Source organism: Dermacentor andersoni, chromosome 7, assembly GCF_023375885.2.
Source record: "Dermacentor andersoni chromosome 7, qqDerAnde1_hic_scaffold, whole genome shotgun sequence".
NCBI lineage: Eukaryota > Metazoa > Arthropoda > Arachnida > Ixodida > Ixodidae > Dermacentor > Dermacentor andersoni.
Window position 1 is genome coordinate 111,064,994 of NC_092820.1, and position 16,076 is coordinate 111,081,069.

Below are 16,076 nucleotides of genomic sequence, written 5' to 3' on the forward strand. Positions count from 1 at the left end.
AGCCCTCGTGTTACGGCGCTAATGCCCCTTGCTGAAGTCTTCAGTGTCACGGGCGTGACGCAACTCTTATTTTAAATTTTACGAAAAGCGCAGAAAATGCACCTGGTCATAAAGCAACTGAGCTATTCGATGGCTTCAGAAGCACACAGACGTGGCACTTCGTTGGTTTGAGCATGCCGAGCTCCCAATCACATATTACGAGTGAAATCTTCGAGGACGTCGTAGGCTTTTTCTTGCTGGGCGGATTCTGATCGCTCGCACTAAAAAGGTACAGCGGCGCCCGCCGAATAGCCAGTCCTCAACGCGAATGCCCATTCGGTTGAGACAACAACGAGAGTGGCAACGCTGATATCAACGCTGACAAGTTAAAAGGAAGGACATCCTGCGGATGCCTGGGAAGTTGTGGCCGGATACAGCTGCATCGCCGCAGTTGATAACATATCCAGAGTCAGCCCTCGCGCCAATCTTCAAGTTCTTAAAGGGACACTCAAGGCAAATATTAAGTGAAGTAATAGTGATATATTAGTGTTTGAGAATCTCTAAGGTGCCTATATTGCCACGGGAATGAGAGTAGCCAAAAGGGACAGGATATTGTATTTACAAAGTATATACAGAGAGACACGGCTGCAGGCTAGATGGTAGAACAACAACAAGCGATGTATCTCTGATCGCCGACTTCACCGTCGTTCTGACGCATTCTTTTGCGCTCGGCAGGATGCGTGATGCAGTGCGCGGGAATAACGCCTAACATAGAAGCCCCGCCGGCGAGGGTGCCGTCTCGACGCTTAAGGAGCAGCAGGATCGTGTCCGGCAACATAAGGCTTCCGCCGGGAGACGTGCGCGATATCAGTGGCGGACGCGGAAGATGATCGCCTATTTAAGGGAGCGATCTTGTACGTTACGTCAGTGATCTGGCGTAGAATCGTGTAATGCCCGGAGTAGTGGGAAAGAAGGTTGACCGACAAGCCAACGTGGCGGCAAGGCGTCCAGAGAAGGACAAAGAGCCCGGAGAGTAATTAACGTCTGTGTGATGGCGATCGTAGCGGGCCTTCTGGGACAGCTGGCAGGCATAAAGACGATCCCTTGCAATTTGGAGAGCCGTTGCAGACCGAGAAGCTGCATCGCGGGCGTAGTCTGTAACAGGGTGCACTGATAACGGCAAAAGAGTCTCGAATGGCAATGTGGGATGGCGGCCAAACAAGAGATAAAAGAGGGAAAAGCCGGCGGTGTCATGGCGTGACGAGTTGTAGGCAAATGTCACGTAAGGCAAGGTGCTGTCCTAATCACGGTGGTCTGCGGAACCCTACATGGAGACCATTGCGGTCAACTGTCAACTTTTTGTTCATCTTGCAACTTTTTGTTCATCTTGTAGCTTTCTACTCCGTAATTACCATGTGCTCACGTATCGCGATGTTTAAAGTGACTTGCATGAGCGGCACTAGCAATTTATTGCTTGCAAATACTGGCATAAAATTGATTGGCTATCCATGAACTGGACGTATGAGTGCACAATACATCCATGAGCTCAAAAGCGGGGCTGTAAGTAACAGCCATCAGAAATTTTGCAGGGTAATTATAAAAAAGAAGTGGCCCATGCAGGCAGCATTGTGAAACCCCAGAAAACACTGGAACGAATGAAGAAATTAAAGCGCATATGCACATGAACTGCTTCCGATGGGATAAGTACGAGTCGAGGCAACTCCAAATTTGGTCCTTGAGTAAATGCTGTTCAGATTTATCAACATCTTTTATTGTGCTGTCGGTCCGAGGCTTTATCGAACTCCAGAAAATGTACGTCGACTTGCCCACATCACTCCACGGTAGTCAATATTTCATTAATTGATAGTGACTCTGTCATGATCGATAGACCAGATGTAAAGCTGTGCTGGCTCCATCTAAAAAAGTGATTGTTTGATAAAACGGAACTCAACTGCCCTCTTCTTAGACAGGCCTGTTCTTAGTTTCGTTCTTAGAGTGCGTTGTTCTAAGATTGCGTTCCTATAAGCCCGAGGCAGCGGAATCAACTCGTGGTCGCAGCGGCTGCATTTCGATCGCGCAAAACGGACCAACGCCTACGTACCGTGCATTGGACGCACGTTAAGAAATTCCAGGTGGTCACAATTAATCTGCCGTCTCCCACGACAGCGTGCCTCATATCTGGTTTTGGCGCGCAAATGTTTTCCCACGTGTAAACACGGGATATTTTGGCGAGAGGTGATTCGGCTCCTCCTAAAGTCCTCCACGACGATAATGGACGAGAGAATAGTCTAGAAGAATTTGAAATCCCACAACTAACACCGGAAGAAGTAAACAAAGCCTCGGGAGCTATGCAAAGGGGGAGTGCAGCTGGGGAGGATCAGGTAACAGCAGATTTCTTGAAGGATGGTGGGCAGATTGTTCTTGAAAAACTGTGCCCCCCCCCCCCTCGTATACGCAATGCCTCATGACTTCGAGCGTACAGGAGTCTTGGAAGAACGCTAACATAATCCTAATTCATAAGAAAGGGGACGCCAAAGACTTGCAAAATTATAGACCGATCAGCTTACTCTCCGTTGCCTACAAAGTATTTACTAAGCTTATCGCAAATATAATCAGGAACACCTTAGACTTCTGTCAACCAAAGGACCACGCAGGATTCGGTAAAGGCTACTCAACAATAGACAACATTCACACTATCAATCAGGTGATAGAGAAATCTGCGGAAGATAACCAACCCTTATAAATAACTTTCATTGATTACGAGAAAGCGTTTGATTCGGTCGAAACCTCAGCAGTCATGGAAGGATTGCGGAATCAGGGTTTAGACGAGCCGTATGTAAAAATACTGAAAGACATGTATAGCAGCTCCACAGCCACCGTAGTCCTCCATAAAGAAAGCAACCAAATGGCAATAAAGAAAAGCGTCAGGCAGGGAGATGCAATCTCTCCAATGCTATTCACAGTGTGTTTACAGGAGGTATTCAGAGACCTGGATTGGGAAGAATTGCGGAGTAGAGATCATGGAGAATACCTTAGCAACTTGCGATTCGCTGATGATATTGCCTTGCTTAGTAACTCAGCGGGATAATTGCAATGCATGCTCACTGACCAGGAGACTCAAAGCAGAAGGGTGGGTCTAAAAATTAATCTGCAGAAAACTAAAGTAATGTTTAACAGTGTCGCAAGAGAACAGCAGTTTACGATAGGTAGCGAGGCACTGGAAGTGGTAAGGGAATACTCTACTCAGGGCAGGTAGTGACCGCGGATCCGAATCATGAGACTTAAATAATCAGAAGAATAAGAATAGGCTGGGGTGCGTTTGGCCGGCATTCGCAGATCATAAACAGCAGGTTGCCTTTATCCCTAAAGAGAAAAATGTATAACAGCTGTCTTACCAGTACTAACGTACGGGGCAGAAACCTGGACGCTTACGAAAAGGGTTCTACTCAAATTGAGGACGACGCATCGATCTATGGTAAGAAGAATGATGGATGTAACGTTAAGGGATAAGAAAAGAGCCGATTGGGTGAGAGAACAAACGCGAGTTAACGGTATCTTAGTTGAAATCAAGCAAAAGAAATGGGCATGGGCAGGACATGTAATGAGGGGGGAAGATAACCGATGGTCATTAAGGGTTAAAGACGAGATTCCAAAGAAAGGGAAGCGTAGCAGGGCTGGCGGAAAGTTAGATGGGCGGATAAGATTAAGAAGTTTGCAGGGACAACATGGCCACAATTAGTACATGACCGGGCTAGTTAGAGAAGTATGGGAGAGGCCTTTGCCTGCAGTGGGCGTAACCAGGCTGCTGCTGCTGCTGATGATGATGATGATGATGAACATTTCATTTGCGTGACATGGGGTTGGCGTATGTATGTTGCGCCGGGTAAACTTCGATTGGGTAAAGTACAGGGTAATGCGCTCCGTGTGAATTCCCTGGCTTTACTGGCTGTTAAGTTGCACCGGGTTTCAGACCCTACCGCATTCAACAGCTGGCGCTCGGGCGGAGCAATTCTCTTGCTGCGATAAAGCTAGGTAAGATATGGAACCTGTTGTATTAAAACGCGAAGATATCTGCCGAGCTGCCTGTTTAGGCACCCGCAGCCTCCTTGACGTCCTTGGGTTAAGGGATAGCAGAAGGAAGGTAAACATGCCGCAGCAGACATTAATAAAGGCGATTGGCGGTTTGGCAGCAGAAATGTTGGGAGCCTACAAACAACGGAAGCGGAAGGTCTCAATGGTGGTTCCGAAACTTCGAGAGAGAGTGTGTGGTTGTGAAGAGGAAGGCACACTATTTTTTGATGAAAACATTTCGTCTCTTTAAAAATAATATATAAATGAGACATTGGACAAAATAAACAGAAAAAGCTTGGTGGCATCACCAATTGTCCCGTTTCAAAGGGTACGCACTTAGCATTCTTCCATCCATGCATACACGCCTGCAACATTGCAATTTAGGTCCGCCTACTGCTAGATCGAACTACTGCTCCTCCTCCTCCTCATTCGTCTCCATGGATAAGAACTATTTCGGCGGCATTCCACTCATGAGGTAAACTCCGTTATCCATACTCTGCCTAAATACAATGAACACATAGTTCACGCACCATCTTATTTAACAAAAAAACGGCGTTTGAGATGGGGTGAGGACCCGGATATTTGTTATTCCACATTTGGCACTAAAGCCGAAATGCCTTCATCTGTTAATAAAAAAGTGGAAATCACCTAAACAATAGGATGAAAGTCAGCATCTTCACCAAACAACAAAGATAACGTGTTAGCCGCTTCCGCGATACACTGTCGTTCGATAACTTCGACATCATTCAACTGTATGTGGTTGACAGGGTCGTTCCACTCTGTTATATACGTGCAAACTTTCTAGAGTGATTCTTGAAGAAATTGTGCACGATAACAAAAAAAGCTAAATTAAGAATTAGCACCGCAACATTTGCTCGAAGTGTCATTAAGACCGAATCGCCTGCCTGATTAAATGACAGCCATTATTAATGCGAAAGCATTAATGCCTCATGAGGCGGAAAATCGTGCGTTCGCGGCGTGACCACACGATGCTGCAAAAATGCCGTGAACCTTTGATCATTGCTGGAAGTCAGACCCATGACCTTTTGTAATAATTAAGGGGGAGTTAATTAATAGATGGAGTTCATTAAGGCACTGGAATACGCGGCCATTAGTGGGAGTCGACACCTCAACCTTTGGTGTTATGATGAAGGCGAACTTAATGAAGGCACAGCTAAGTAAGATCGAGTTAGGGCTCTCGAAGCTGCGACTTCTGGTGGTAGACGAACCCACGACCTTGCGTTGTGGCATAATCATGCCGCGGTGGTCGCGTGCTTGCGAATTAATTAAATTAAATTATCTTGTTTTACGTACCAAACCACTTTCTGAATGAGTCACGCCGTAGTGGAGGACTCCGGAAATTTCGACCACATGGGGTTCTCAACCTGCCCTTAATATAAATACCACGGGTGTTTTCGCATTACGCCCCCATCGAAATGCGGCCGCTGTGACCTAGATTCGATCCCATGACCTCGTGTTTAGCAGCCCACCACCATAGCCACTAAGCAACTACGGCGGGCGCTTTCGCATTCATCCACGTAGGGATAACTAAGCACACCTTGAATCCTTAACATCCCAATAACGGCTGAATTTCTACAGCGATCCGTCAGCTGTTACATATTTTCGCGCTTTCTGGTTCCTTCTTCTTTTATGCATTCATGAAATGCAGTACTGCAGTGAAGCGGCAGGTCACTGACGCCTAACAGACCATTAACTGTGCATGTTTCTGGCATATTTTGTCTGAATCTTGTTGTTAGTGATAAACAACGCTATCGCCTTCGGCGTTACTAAAATTTCGTAATGCTGTGGAACCACCAGGCACAGTTAAGAGCACAGGGGTTTATTTGTACGTCGCGTCATTTGATCTACTCCGTTGTTTCTAACTCCTCTTTTTCCTCCCTTCATTCGTACCCCACTACTCGCTAATGTCTAAAACCAGTGACGCGCCAGAAGACAAGTCTGCCACAGATGGGCCCCCCTTGCGGGCAAGTGGGCGTAGTCACTTCAAGAGGTGGGCAGACGGAGTGATTGATAACGACAGCGGGTATCATCCTTTCCACATCAACTGTGTCTTCACGCTCACCACGGTGGATTGTGAAATTGTGTTCAGAACGTTTGATGACGGGGGAAGGACCTTCGTTCTGGGGCTCAAGAGAACGACGAGGCGTGTCAAAACGGACAAAAACGTGTGAGGACGCTTGCAGGCTAGAGAGTAGGAAAATGGCGTGCTTGTTCGTGTAAGCAGAGGTTGGTGATGGACGCAAGTCGCACATAAAAATGCGTAGCTGCTGGACGAACGCAAACGGATCCGAAACATTCGGCGCAGATACCGGGTTGACGAGGTCACCGGGAAAACGGAGGGTGCAGCCGTAAACCATGTCAGCTACAGAGCGTGCGAGTTCTGGTCGGAGTGTTGACCGAAGGCCGAGCAGCCCGACTGGAAGGTGCGGTCCTCAATCCTCCGCGTGAGACTGAGCGGCGAGTGGAGCTTTTAAGTGTCGGTGTAGCCTATTGACGATGCCGTTGCATGCAGGACGGTAAGCAGTTGTGCTAATGTGAGCACAACCCAGAGGGGATGTCACAGAGGTGAAAATTGCCGACTCAAACTGTCTGCCCCTATCAGTGGTCGCCGCTGATGGCACACCAAAACGGCTAATGCAGGTAGACAGAAAAGCATAAGCAAATTTCGCCGCGTATCTCCGCAATGGCCTGTAGAGTAAAAGCTTCAAGCAGGAGATCATATTTCCGAAACTCTTACATGACGCGATGACTGCGAAATTGTTCTCAGCCAGTATGATGATTAACGTTATGATTGACGTTGTGGTCAATAACGTGGCGTCGGCGAGCCATAGTTGTGGTAGCGTAATGGTAGCTCTAGCTTCGCTTCTATAGCACCCGTAGCACCGGTTGGGGGTGTAATAGGAACGGAGTTGAGATCATCGGGGGTGTAGGGTTGACCCATTGAAGGTTGCATGGGACGTCCGACTCACTAGTAACTGTGGAACCACCTAGAACAGTTAAAAGCACACTGGTTTATTTGTACCTCCCTTCACTTTAGTTACTCCATCGTTATTATCTACTCTTTTTCCTCCTTTAAGCCGTACCCCACTGCTCAGACGTGTGTCAAACCAGCGACGTGCCAGAAGAAGCAAAGTTTGCCACGATTCATTCGTCACACCTCCCGACCTGTCTTTGTCTGCATCTTATTAGTGTCCATTTTTTAACGGGACATTCCGTGCAAAGTATCTACCGTAAGGATTATTTTCGCCTATAGTTTAAGAACAAAGTGTCAATTCAACCCTGGAGCAAGAATTTAAAGTGACGCGTTTTGGTCTTGCACAAGCTGAGCAAGTCTGAAGGATTACGCCATATGAAGCGAACACTTCAGTACAATCACTGTTTTGTGGCGACAGCTTTTTAGGCAACTTGAAGGGCCTGTCACTAAATTAGGCTTTGTTACTGTGACTGGCTTTGCTCTGCACTTTTACAACCTAGCGTTACATTTTTTCTAGCGTCCCCAGAGACATGCTCCGAAACGGGCCACTAGGCTGAGAAATTGAACTTCAATGTGTCTCTTTATGATTACATGATTCGTACAGCTATAAATGCCGATGAGTATATGGTCTTCAAAAAATCGTTTCTTGGACTTGAATCTCTCAATGCCACTCGTCTTGAACGCTCGTGGCTCCTTTCCCTCGGTAGCGTTGCTTGCCGTTATATGACCAAACACATTGCAAAGTATTAAAGTATTCCATATCGCAAAGCTTTAACAGGACTATTCAAAATGCCGCAGTTCCGGCGTCCGGTTTGTGTTTTCTAAATCTAGTTCCTTCGTATATTCCCTGGAATCTTTCGCGTTCTCGTAAATCAGTTCCGCGGAAGCCCGAACTTTCAATGTTTATCATATCATTTGTCACAGTGCTTGAATTTGCTGTCACAGTGCTTGAATTCACCGATATTTCGGCGGCGCTCTGGCTTCAAGCTCTGGCGATCGGTTAGCTAAGGTGGCAGAGGGATTACCACACATAAGGTCCGGATGGGCTTTCGTAACAAGTGCAGTTCCCATTAATAAGCTTTTCGTGATACCTTTCCGTTTCGTGAACCTTTCTCCGATTTCCGGACACGCATCTACTTTATTAACGACACAAACAATGAGGGCTAGCCGACCACGGGTCATTTTAACGAGTCATTCTCACAGGCGAGATAAATAAGGGTGATTGCCAACAACGGTAATTGACGGCTGTGAAATTATTTATTTATTTATTTTATTTATTTATTCGTTTATTTATTTAGCTATCTATCTATCTACAGCATACTGCAGTCCCTGAATGGGTCCTGGTAGGAGGGGCAAAACAAAATGACAACAACAGTAACAACAAAAGCACAGCAAATGACGTTGCAGTAAACACAACATGTAGAGAATGACACACAGCAGGAACAGGAAATAACTGTGCAACTAAGAATAAGCAGTTTTTTCAAGGGCACCAATACTTATTAGTCGATCAGTCCGAAGTAAATTCTGTTGAGTTACTGTGCGTGGGAAGAAATAGTATTTAAAAACATTTACTCTAAGGTTGTACGGTGTTAAGGATTCCGCTTCATGATTTCTTATTAGGCGTGTTATGGTGGACGTAATAAATGGATCAGTTATGATGGAGAGTTTGTTATCTTTAATTAAGAAAAGTAATCTGAATCTTTGAAGTTTTCTTCGTATTTCCAGTGTATCTGTGTTATGCTAGCCATGAGGGTCATGGGAGAATCAGTAGAGCGGTATTTGTTACAGATAACTTGAACATGTTTTCGGTGGATCATTTCCAATGCTTCGCAGTTATGTTGTGTTGAGGGTTCGAGACGGTGCATGCGTACTCAAGTTTAGGTCTGATGATTCAGCTGTAGGCTAAGAGCTTTGCGCGAGTAGGGGTAGCTTTTGATTTTTGCGTGAAGAAGCAAAGTTTCTTAAATGCTGACGTGTATATGTATGATGTATGTTTATTCTAGCTAAGATCATTGGTTATAGTAACATCTAGGTATGTGTATTCATTAACGTCCTCGAGCGGGTGAGATAGAAGGTTATATGGAAATGAGAGGCTACTCTATGTATTGGTAACTTTCATGAAGACTTTTTTCATTGCTAAGTTTCATGTCCCATTGATTGTACCAGGAATGAATGTCCTGGGGTTTAACTTAAGAATTAGTTGATCTACACAAGACCTGATCACATTGAACAATGCACAATCATCGGCAACAAGCCTAATCGGCACTGGTTCACTACTCATATCAACAATGTCACTAATGTTTATCAAAAAAGTAATGGTCCCAGCACGCTTCCATGCGGTACGCCAGAAGTTATCAGGAGGTAGCTGGAATAATGAGAATCAATACTAACGAACTGCGCGTGGTTAGAAACGTAAACAGACACCCAGTTAAAGACGAAAGAAGGAAGCCCAGTAGATTCAAGCTTACATATTTGTTTTGCATATGTATCAAGGTCAAACTCTTTCTTAAAATCTAGAAAAATAACGTCAATCGGCCAGGACCTGTTTAGAATATCAGCGAAGCGATGAACTACAGATGTTATAATTGTGTGACTGTTGAAAGTCCATTTCTAAACCCGTGTTGAAATTAAGATAGAATGTCTCTGTCGTTTAGAAAGGTGGTTATAGAAGTGGTAACAATGTGCCAAACGAGTTTAGAAGAAGAAGACGTAAGTGATATTCGACGAAAATTTGTTTAAAATTATGGAGTTTCACGTGCCACAACCACGATCTGATTATGAGGCGCGCCGTAGTAGGGGACTACGGAAATTTGGACCATCTGGGCTTCTTTAACGTGCACCTAAATCTAAGTACACAGGTGTTTTCGCATTTCGTCCTCATCGAAATACGGCCACCACCTCGTGCTCAGAAGCCCAACACCATAGCCGCTATGCGACCGCGGCGAGTAGGATGAAAATTTGTAACAGAGGGTGCGGTACCTTTCTTAAGCATTGGCACAATCCGCGCGACTCGCGAATGCGGAAGAACACAGCTAGAGACACTTTTCAAATTCGACAACATGAATAATACGCATGCGGAAGACACAATGCTTGGCTCGGGAGGAGACGATGCAGGTGTTTGACGTATTTCGGAGTTTGATTTCGAAAAATATGTATTAAAATGTATGTATTAAAATATATGTATTAAAATGTTCAGCAATGCCTGCTTTATCGATGACAAAAACGCGATTGTGCATAATTTGTTGCACAGGCTTGTTTTTCCTGGACAAGTGTCTCCAAAACTACTGCGGAGCGTTTTGAATAAAGCTCGGCAGCGTGCGTTCAAAGTAGTGACGTTCTGAATGGCTCACAGCCTGACGCAGTGCAAGTTGTGCGGCGGCTATTGCGCTTCGGCACACACGTGATCGTTTTAATCACTTTAGGGCTCGTTTTAAATGCAAGACCTCACGCGTGATCCAGGGATTTCTTTTGTACGCTTTCTTTATTCTATTGGGAATAAAACGTTTTCTGCAGTACATGCAGATTTCTTTAAACTTATCCCATATTAGATACGCATCATTTCCTTTATTATAAATAAGGCATAGGTCAAGGTAATCAAGCACGCTTTCGTCCCTGGCACGCGAAAACTCTTTTACACAGACAGGCTTTGTACGTCGAGAGTTGTTGGGTTTTTAGATGCTGCTTGAACAATACAATATATTGGGATCGGAGATGCCGTTTTCCACCGAGACACGAAAATTTTCCATCGATCGGGTGATAACACCAGGTCAAGTATGCAAGCACAGGTGCCCTAGACACACCTGGGTTTTGTAACTGCCTGCTGAAGGTTATGTTGCAACATAATATCAAGAATGTAATGCATGCCAGGGCCAGAACCAGAAACAGGACAATTCCAATCCAATCCAGGCAGATTGAAATCGCCAACAAGAACTGCTTTATCCTGAATGAATTTAGGCATGTGACCAGCCAAGTCGGCAAAAAAGTTTGTGGTCAATCAGGTAGTCGGTAAACCAGAAATAAAAGCAAATACCGGCCCCGGCAAGACAGTCTTAAGGAGGCGCTCCCGTTATCAATAAGCCACGGTAAAAAAAAAAAAAACTTGGATACCTTGCTTCACCAAAACAGCAATAGCACCACCTATTGATTGTCTGTTGCCACGATAAATCTTTTGTACTGGTGTCTCTCGTACATGGACCGAGATTGAACTCAACATTTACGCAGAGCTTGAGCCTGCACACACTAAACACTTCACAAATAATAACAATGCACTGTTGTGGGCATGGCAGAACCAAGAGACAGCGAGAATCGCTCATAATTGTGAAGCAATAATCAGCGACCTGCGTGAAACAGAAGAAGCGCGTGTTAGGCTACATGCCTTTGCTCGGCCCGCCGTGCCCACCGAACTCGAAAGCATGTGAACAGTCTTTTATAGGGGCATTGGATGACGTAATGCCCCTGGTAGACAGCGCTAAGCTGGTGATGACACGAGGCACAGGAGAGCGGTAACAATGCGTCGCTGATATGGATGAGGCCGCCAGGCATGCGTCATTCGTTCATTCATCTTGCGGCGATGTTTTCTTGCTTATAAGGACGCAGCCCAGCATGAGCGCTCAAGTGGTATATGTCATGTTGTGTTAATTTTTTGACCGAATACATGTTACAGACAGTACTGAACAAAGCAGCCCCACTTTATTACCTTCAAGAACTTCCACAATGAAATTCTGGTTGGCCTAAAAGACCTACTTTCTGCTAGTATCAATTTGCGGCGGCCTTCGTGAAAAATTCTACGTTTTATTTACTAGTAGATACGTCACAAAAATTTCGCAAAAGCAGACGTTTCTGACACAATATAGTGCGCGACAAGTGCTCACTGGAAGCAACGCATATGACTCAGAGCGCGCGTACGTGGGCGCTAACTCCGAGTTTAGGGAGCTTCCGCGGCTGGACGAGGCGCGCTGAAAGATAGCGGAGACGACTTCCTGGCACTTGCATCATATGCGCTAAGCAGCATAGGGCCCCGTATTCACAAAGCTTTTTACTAATAGTAGTCCGCCGTCGCTAACGAATTATCCAGCACACTATTCGCCATCATTCTTTTCCCTACGGACAATTATAGCGTTAGATGTTTTCCATAATACAGGCCAAGGTGCACGCGTCGTCTGCTCAGCTTCTATTTGAAGGCAGCTATAACAGAAAGAAATGTCACAGTTACCAGCCCTGAAGACTTGGCAAGATTCGTTCCCCCTTATTACACGCAACATATTTTTTTATTCAAAGTAGTCAAAGTGATATTTCCTCAGAGTTGACGTTAGAACACTGTCCTTGCGGACCGAGTCTGAGATACGTGCTCGGAGAAAACGGCTCCGCATCTTGGGTGCTAACAACGTCGATCACGGTGTTCGGCGCAAATCCCTGGCTGTCGCCTATGAGCTTCCTCTTCGCGTTTCTCTTGGGCAGTGAGTGCAGCAGCCTCTTCTGGAAGTTGGGCTCGCCCCAGCGCAGATGGTTGGCTTCGCGCACGTACCGGCACAGGTCTTCGTCCAAGGCGTCCAGTGCCTCCTCGTCCACCAAGACAATGACCAGCAGGTTGACGTGGTCCAGTAGGGCGCGCTGTTGGGCGAACCGGAACTCCCAGCGACACCATTCGCTCAACGCGAAGTTCCTGCGAAACATGAAACGAGATTTCGTCGCTTTCTGCGTGAATCTGCCTCGAGCTCTGTTACTTGGCCACATCTATCCAAATGATTAGGAACGGAAGAAATTGGTCTCTTGGGCAATCACAGTACCGATTTCCATGAAGCTTGTTCTGCTTTAAGGTAGAATGCAGACTCTAGTGACGCTAGCAAATGAATGTTTTATTTAAATTACCGTTTAATTTTACAAAGATTGTAGAAATTTGCAGTATTAATCACAAAAACTCAATTATCACTTTCTATAGCCTCTACCTACTGCTTCTATTGTTTCTGTCGAATGCAACCCACTTCGTTCATGTTAGTCTAACAGTTCTTTAATAAAAGCATTTCTTTGTTTGAAATGCGTTTCAACAGGGAAAGTGCAGTTCGCCTTGAGCTAAAGCGTCCTATTATAAAGGGGCACATGGCGTAAAAAGTGAATATATGCGACCCGAAAACGCATTTCTAAAATTTTACAACAACGCGTTCTCATCCTTTTCAGCAGTTCGTTAGCAGCATCTCCCCCACGTTGCTACCCTAGAACAGGGTTGATTTGCATGCGTCCTGGCGGGACTGCTACTTTCAGAGGCCAATGGCTACGTGAATATTGCGTACCCTTACGCGCAATCGAAATCTCTGCCATTAGACAGTTCCCTTCTTGGCGTTTCCAGCGCACTACGACACGAACACCTAATGCGCCATTACAATCACGCAGACATGCAAAGGGATTCTGAAAACGGTGCTTGAGCAGTAAATGCGATATGGAGCTGCATATTAGGACATCAAAAGATACACTCGCCGACTGGCGTAGGGATGCGCTGTTCACACTCTTACGTCCAAGCATGACGTCAGCGGTCACAACACCGACCGTTGCTCCTACGCAACTTGCTTAATACCTCTAAACTGTGGTGCCCGCAGCGGAAACAAAAACTTAGCCAAGCTAACTACGGATATTGCACTGCTTGAGCAGCTCTAATACACAAGATGCTTTCATAGAGACCACGAAATTCGAACACATATCCTTGTTGGCTTTACCCAGAATGCAGTTACTTTAAGACGTTGTTCTTCCCAACTCTGTGGACTTTCGAACTCTTCCTGGAATGTTGTATTCATTGTTGTTTATTTATTTCTAGGGAGAAAGAGAAGGGTGTATGAGGGGGCTAAGAGATTACAAGGTTAAGTTTTCTAGAACTCGTCAGCTCATGCACACCGCCTACTTGAAGACCGGATTTCATTTCTTGCTTCAAAAAGCCGTGGGATGCCGTTCATTGCAAAGAGGAGGGTGACGTCATGGCGAGCCGAGTAGAAAAAATATTTCACCATCATTGCTATGGGTTTGCAAGCAAAGAATGATTTCTTCACTAGTTCCTCACGAAAAATCTGCAACAAGTACAAGCAGCCATCGCTATTTTCTCTGTATATCATTCTGCGAAAAAGGCGACGATAATTGCTGCTTGATAAGTCAGATATAAACATTAGTACGTTGGCATTCATTTTATTTGCATTATGCAACATACCTTACAAATTTAAATGTATATGAACCTTGAGAAATACGCTGTTCCTCGAAGTACAACGTGACATATTATATCTAAATGCAGCCGACGTGGACTTACTAGCAATATCGTAATTTAACATCAAATAACTAAGTATGCCGACAACTACGGGCAACACACAAGACAGGCACAGTCTCTGAGAAACATGCAGCCAGATGAGATTTTCGTTTGGCGTGACATTGAAAAAGAGATTTCAAAACGCACATGCGAATAGGCGAATTGAATGCCATGGCAGGAAGCAATAGTTCTGCTTCTTCAAGTAAAGATGGGTTAAATATATGTGCAGATCTAATGTAAATGATGGCACACACGGGAAGCGAAGCTTCTTGAATCGGTAAGATCAATAATTTACAATTCGATGCCGACACCTCTTTCCCATATAGAGCTATAAATATATCCGCCATGACACTGACCGACTTAGCAGTCGTGTCAAAACCGGGATGGTATGCAAAGAAAGCGCCCCTTTCATTCCACAATGGCATGTTGGTGCTTACGACTGGCACGAACCTTTAGAATTATTTCTAAACGCTTTAGAGTGTTCTTGTTTCATATCTGCGTTCGCCTTATTTTTCATGGTTATATTTCATGGTTAATTTTTTTAGAAAACGTCACTTCATTCAAACCACAGACTCGTAGGCTAGATCTTATTTGTTGCTACAAAAAGGAGTGTCATGCAGCTAATATCAAACGGCAGGGTGACTTCGTAGCAAGAATTGACAAGGAACGGGCGAACTTGGAGCTGATTTCTTTTGCTAACTCTAGCTGTGCGTGAATAGAACGATCGACTATTGCGCTTAAGAGCTATTTGGATTACTTCGATACAAAGGACCATGGAATTAACATGGTGATTCGAAATACAAGACGCACATTCAAATTTAGGACGCACTAATGTTTTGTGACGTAAAAGCTTCATACTGCTAGAGGTGAGAGAGAAATTACGCCTCAATAGACAAAGTGATTGTTGAATAATGACGTGTTCTTTGTGTGCGTGCCATGAAAGTGTCCTTGGTAATGTGGACGCCTAGGACGAGGGAATTGAGACAGTGGATGGTTACTAAGAAAGTAGTTACGAGGTGAAAGATTACTCTGAAATGCCGGGAGATTCTCCTTAATTTACTTTTGTTTGCATTGTTTCATGAACCAAGTAGAGCAATATGAAGAAACGCTGTGAAATTCTGGCTGAAGAGTGACATTCCAAGAACCTTAAGTAAAAGCCCATATGCAGATGCACTCAAGCTTGACCCCAGTTGGGTAATCTTCAATGGCTGTATGAGGACTCCGTCGCTCATTACCCAATTCTTCGGTAAACTTACACTGTGTGGGATTTTCTGCTGTGTCATCGCGGCCCTATGAGTTCTGATAGCAATGCCCTTATGATAGCTTCCGCAGCCAGAAAGAAGGATACAGAAGTGCGCCTGCACTGAGTGTACAATTGAACACTCACTGATGGCAACAGCTCAACATTACATTATCCGTAAATCACGCAAAGAGTACATATAAGGATAGTCGATCAGTGGTGGTGCTCAGTGACCTTATCAGCAGAGTGCAGTTGCTGAGTTGGAACTTAGACCAGTGCTGGTAACTTGCTTTTGTTTCGGCAATCAAGCCAGAACCACCTAATCGGTAAAGTAAAGTCACTAATTGATGATGATGATGAAGATACTGAATTTTTCAAGGTTTTGTCTAATTATGATTTAATTGTTACTGCACCTTACACAATTTTATGAGTCATAGCTTCAAATTGTTTCCCAGAGTGACGAGTCAGCATTCGTATGAGAAAAAATGAAGGTAAAAAACGAAAACTGA

The 16,076-nt window shown here is 44.9% G+C and overlaps 2 protein-coding genes across 2 annotated transcripts in view; both read right to left on the minus strand.

Annotated features, from left to right (window-relative positions):
• LOC129385807 (keratocan-like) overlaps window positions 1-16,076 on the minus strand; it is a 59,173-nt gene that overhangs the window by 8,539 nt on the left and 34,558 nt on the right. The window lies entirely within an intron of this gene.
• Window positions 11,713-16,076, minus strand: part of LOC126534620 (protein toll-like) — a 30,097-nt gene continuing 25,733 nt past the window's right edge. Inside the window, exon 5 of the mRNA XM_050181889.3 lies at window positions 11,713-12,707. Coding sequence (XP_050037846.3) covers window positions 12,326-12,707 — 382 coding nt within the window. The 3' untranslated portion in view covers window positions 11,713-12,325. The remainder of the gene's footprint in view (window positions 12,708-16,076) is intronic.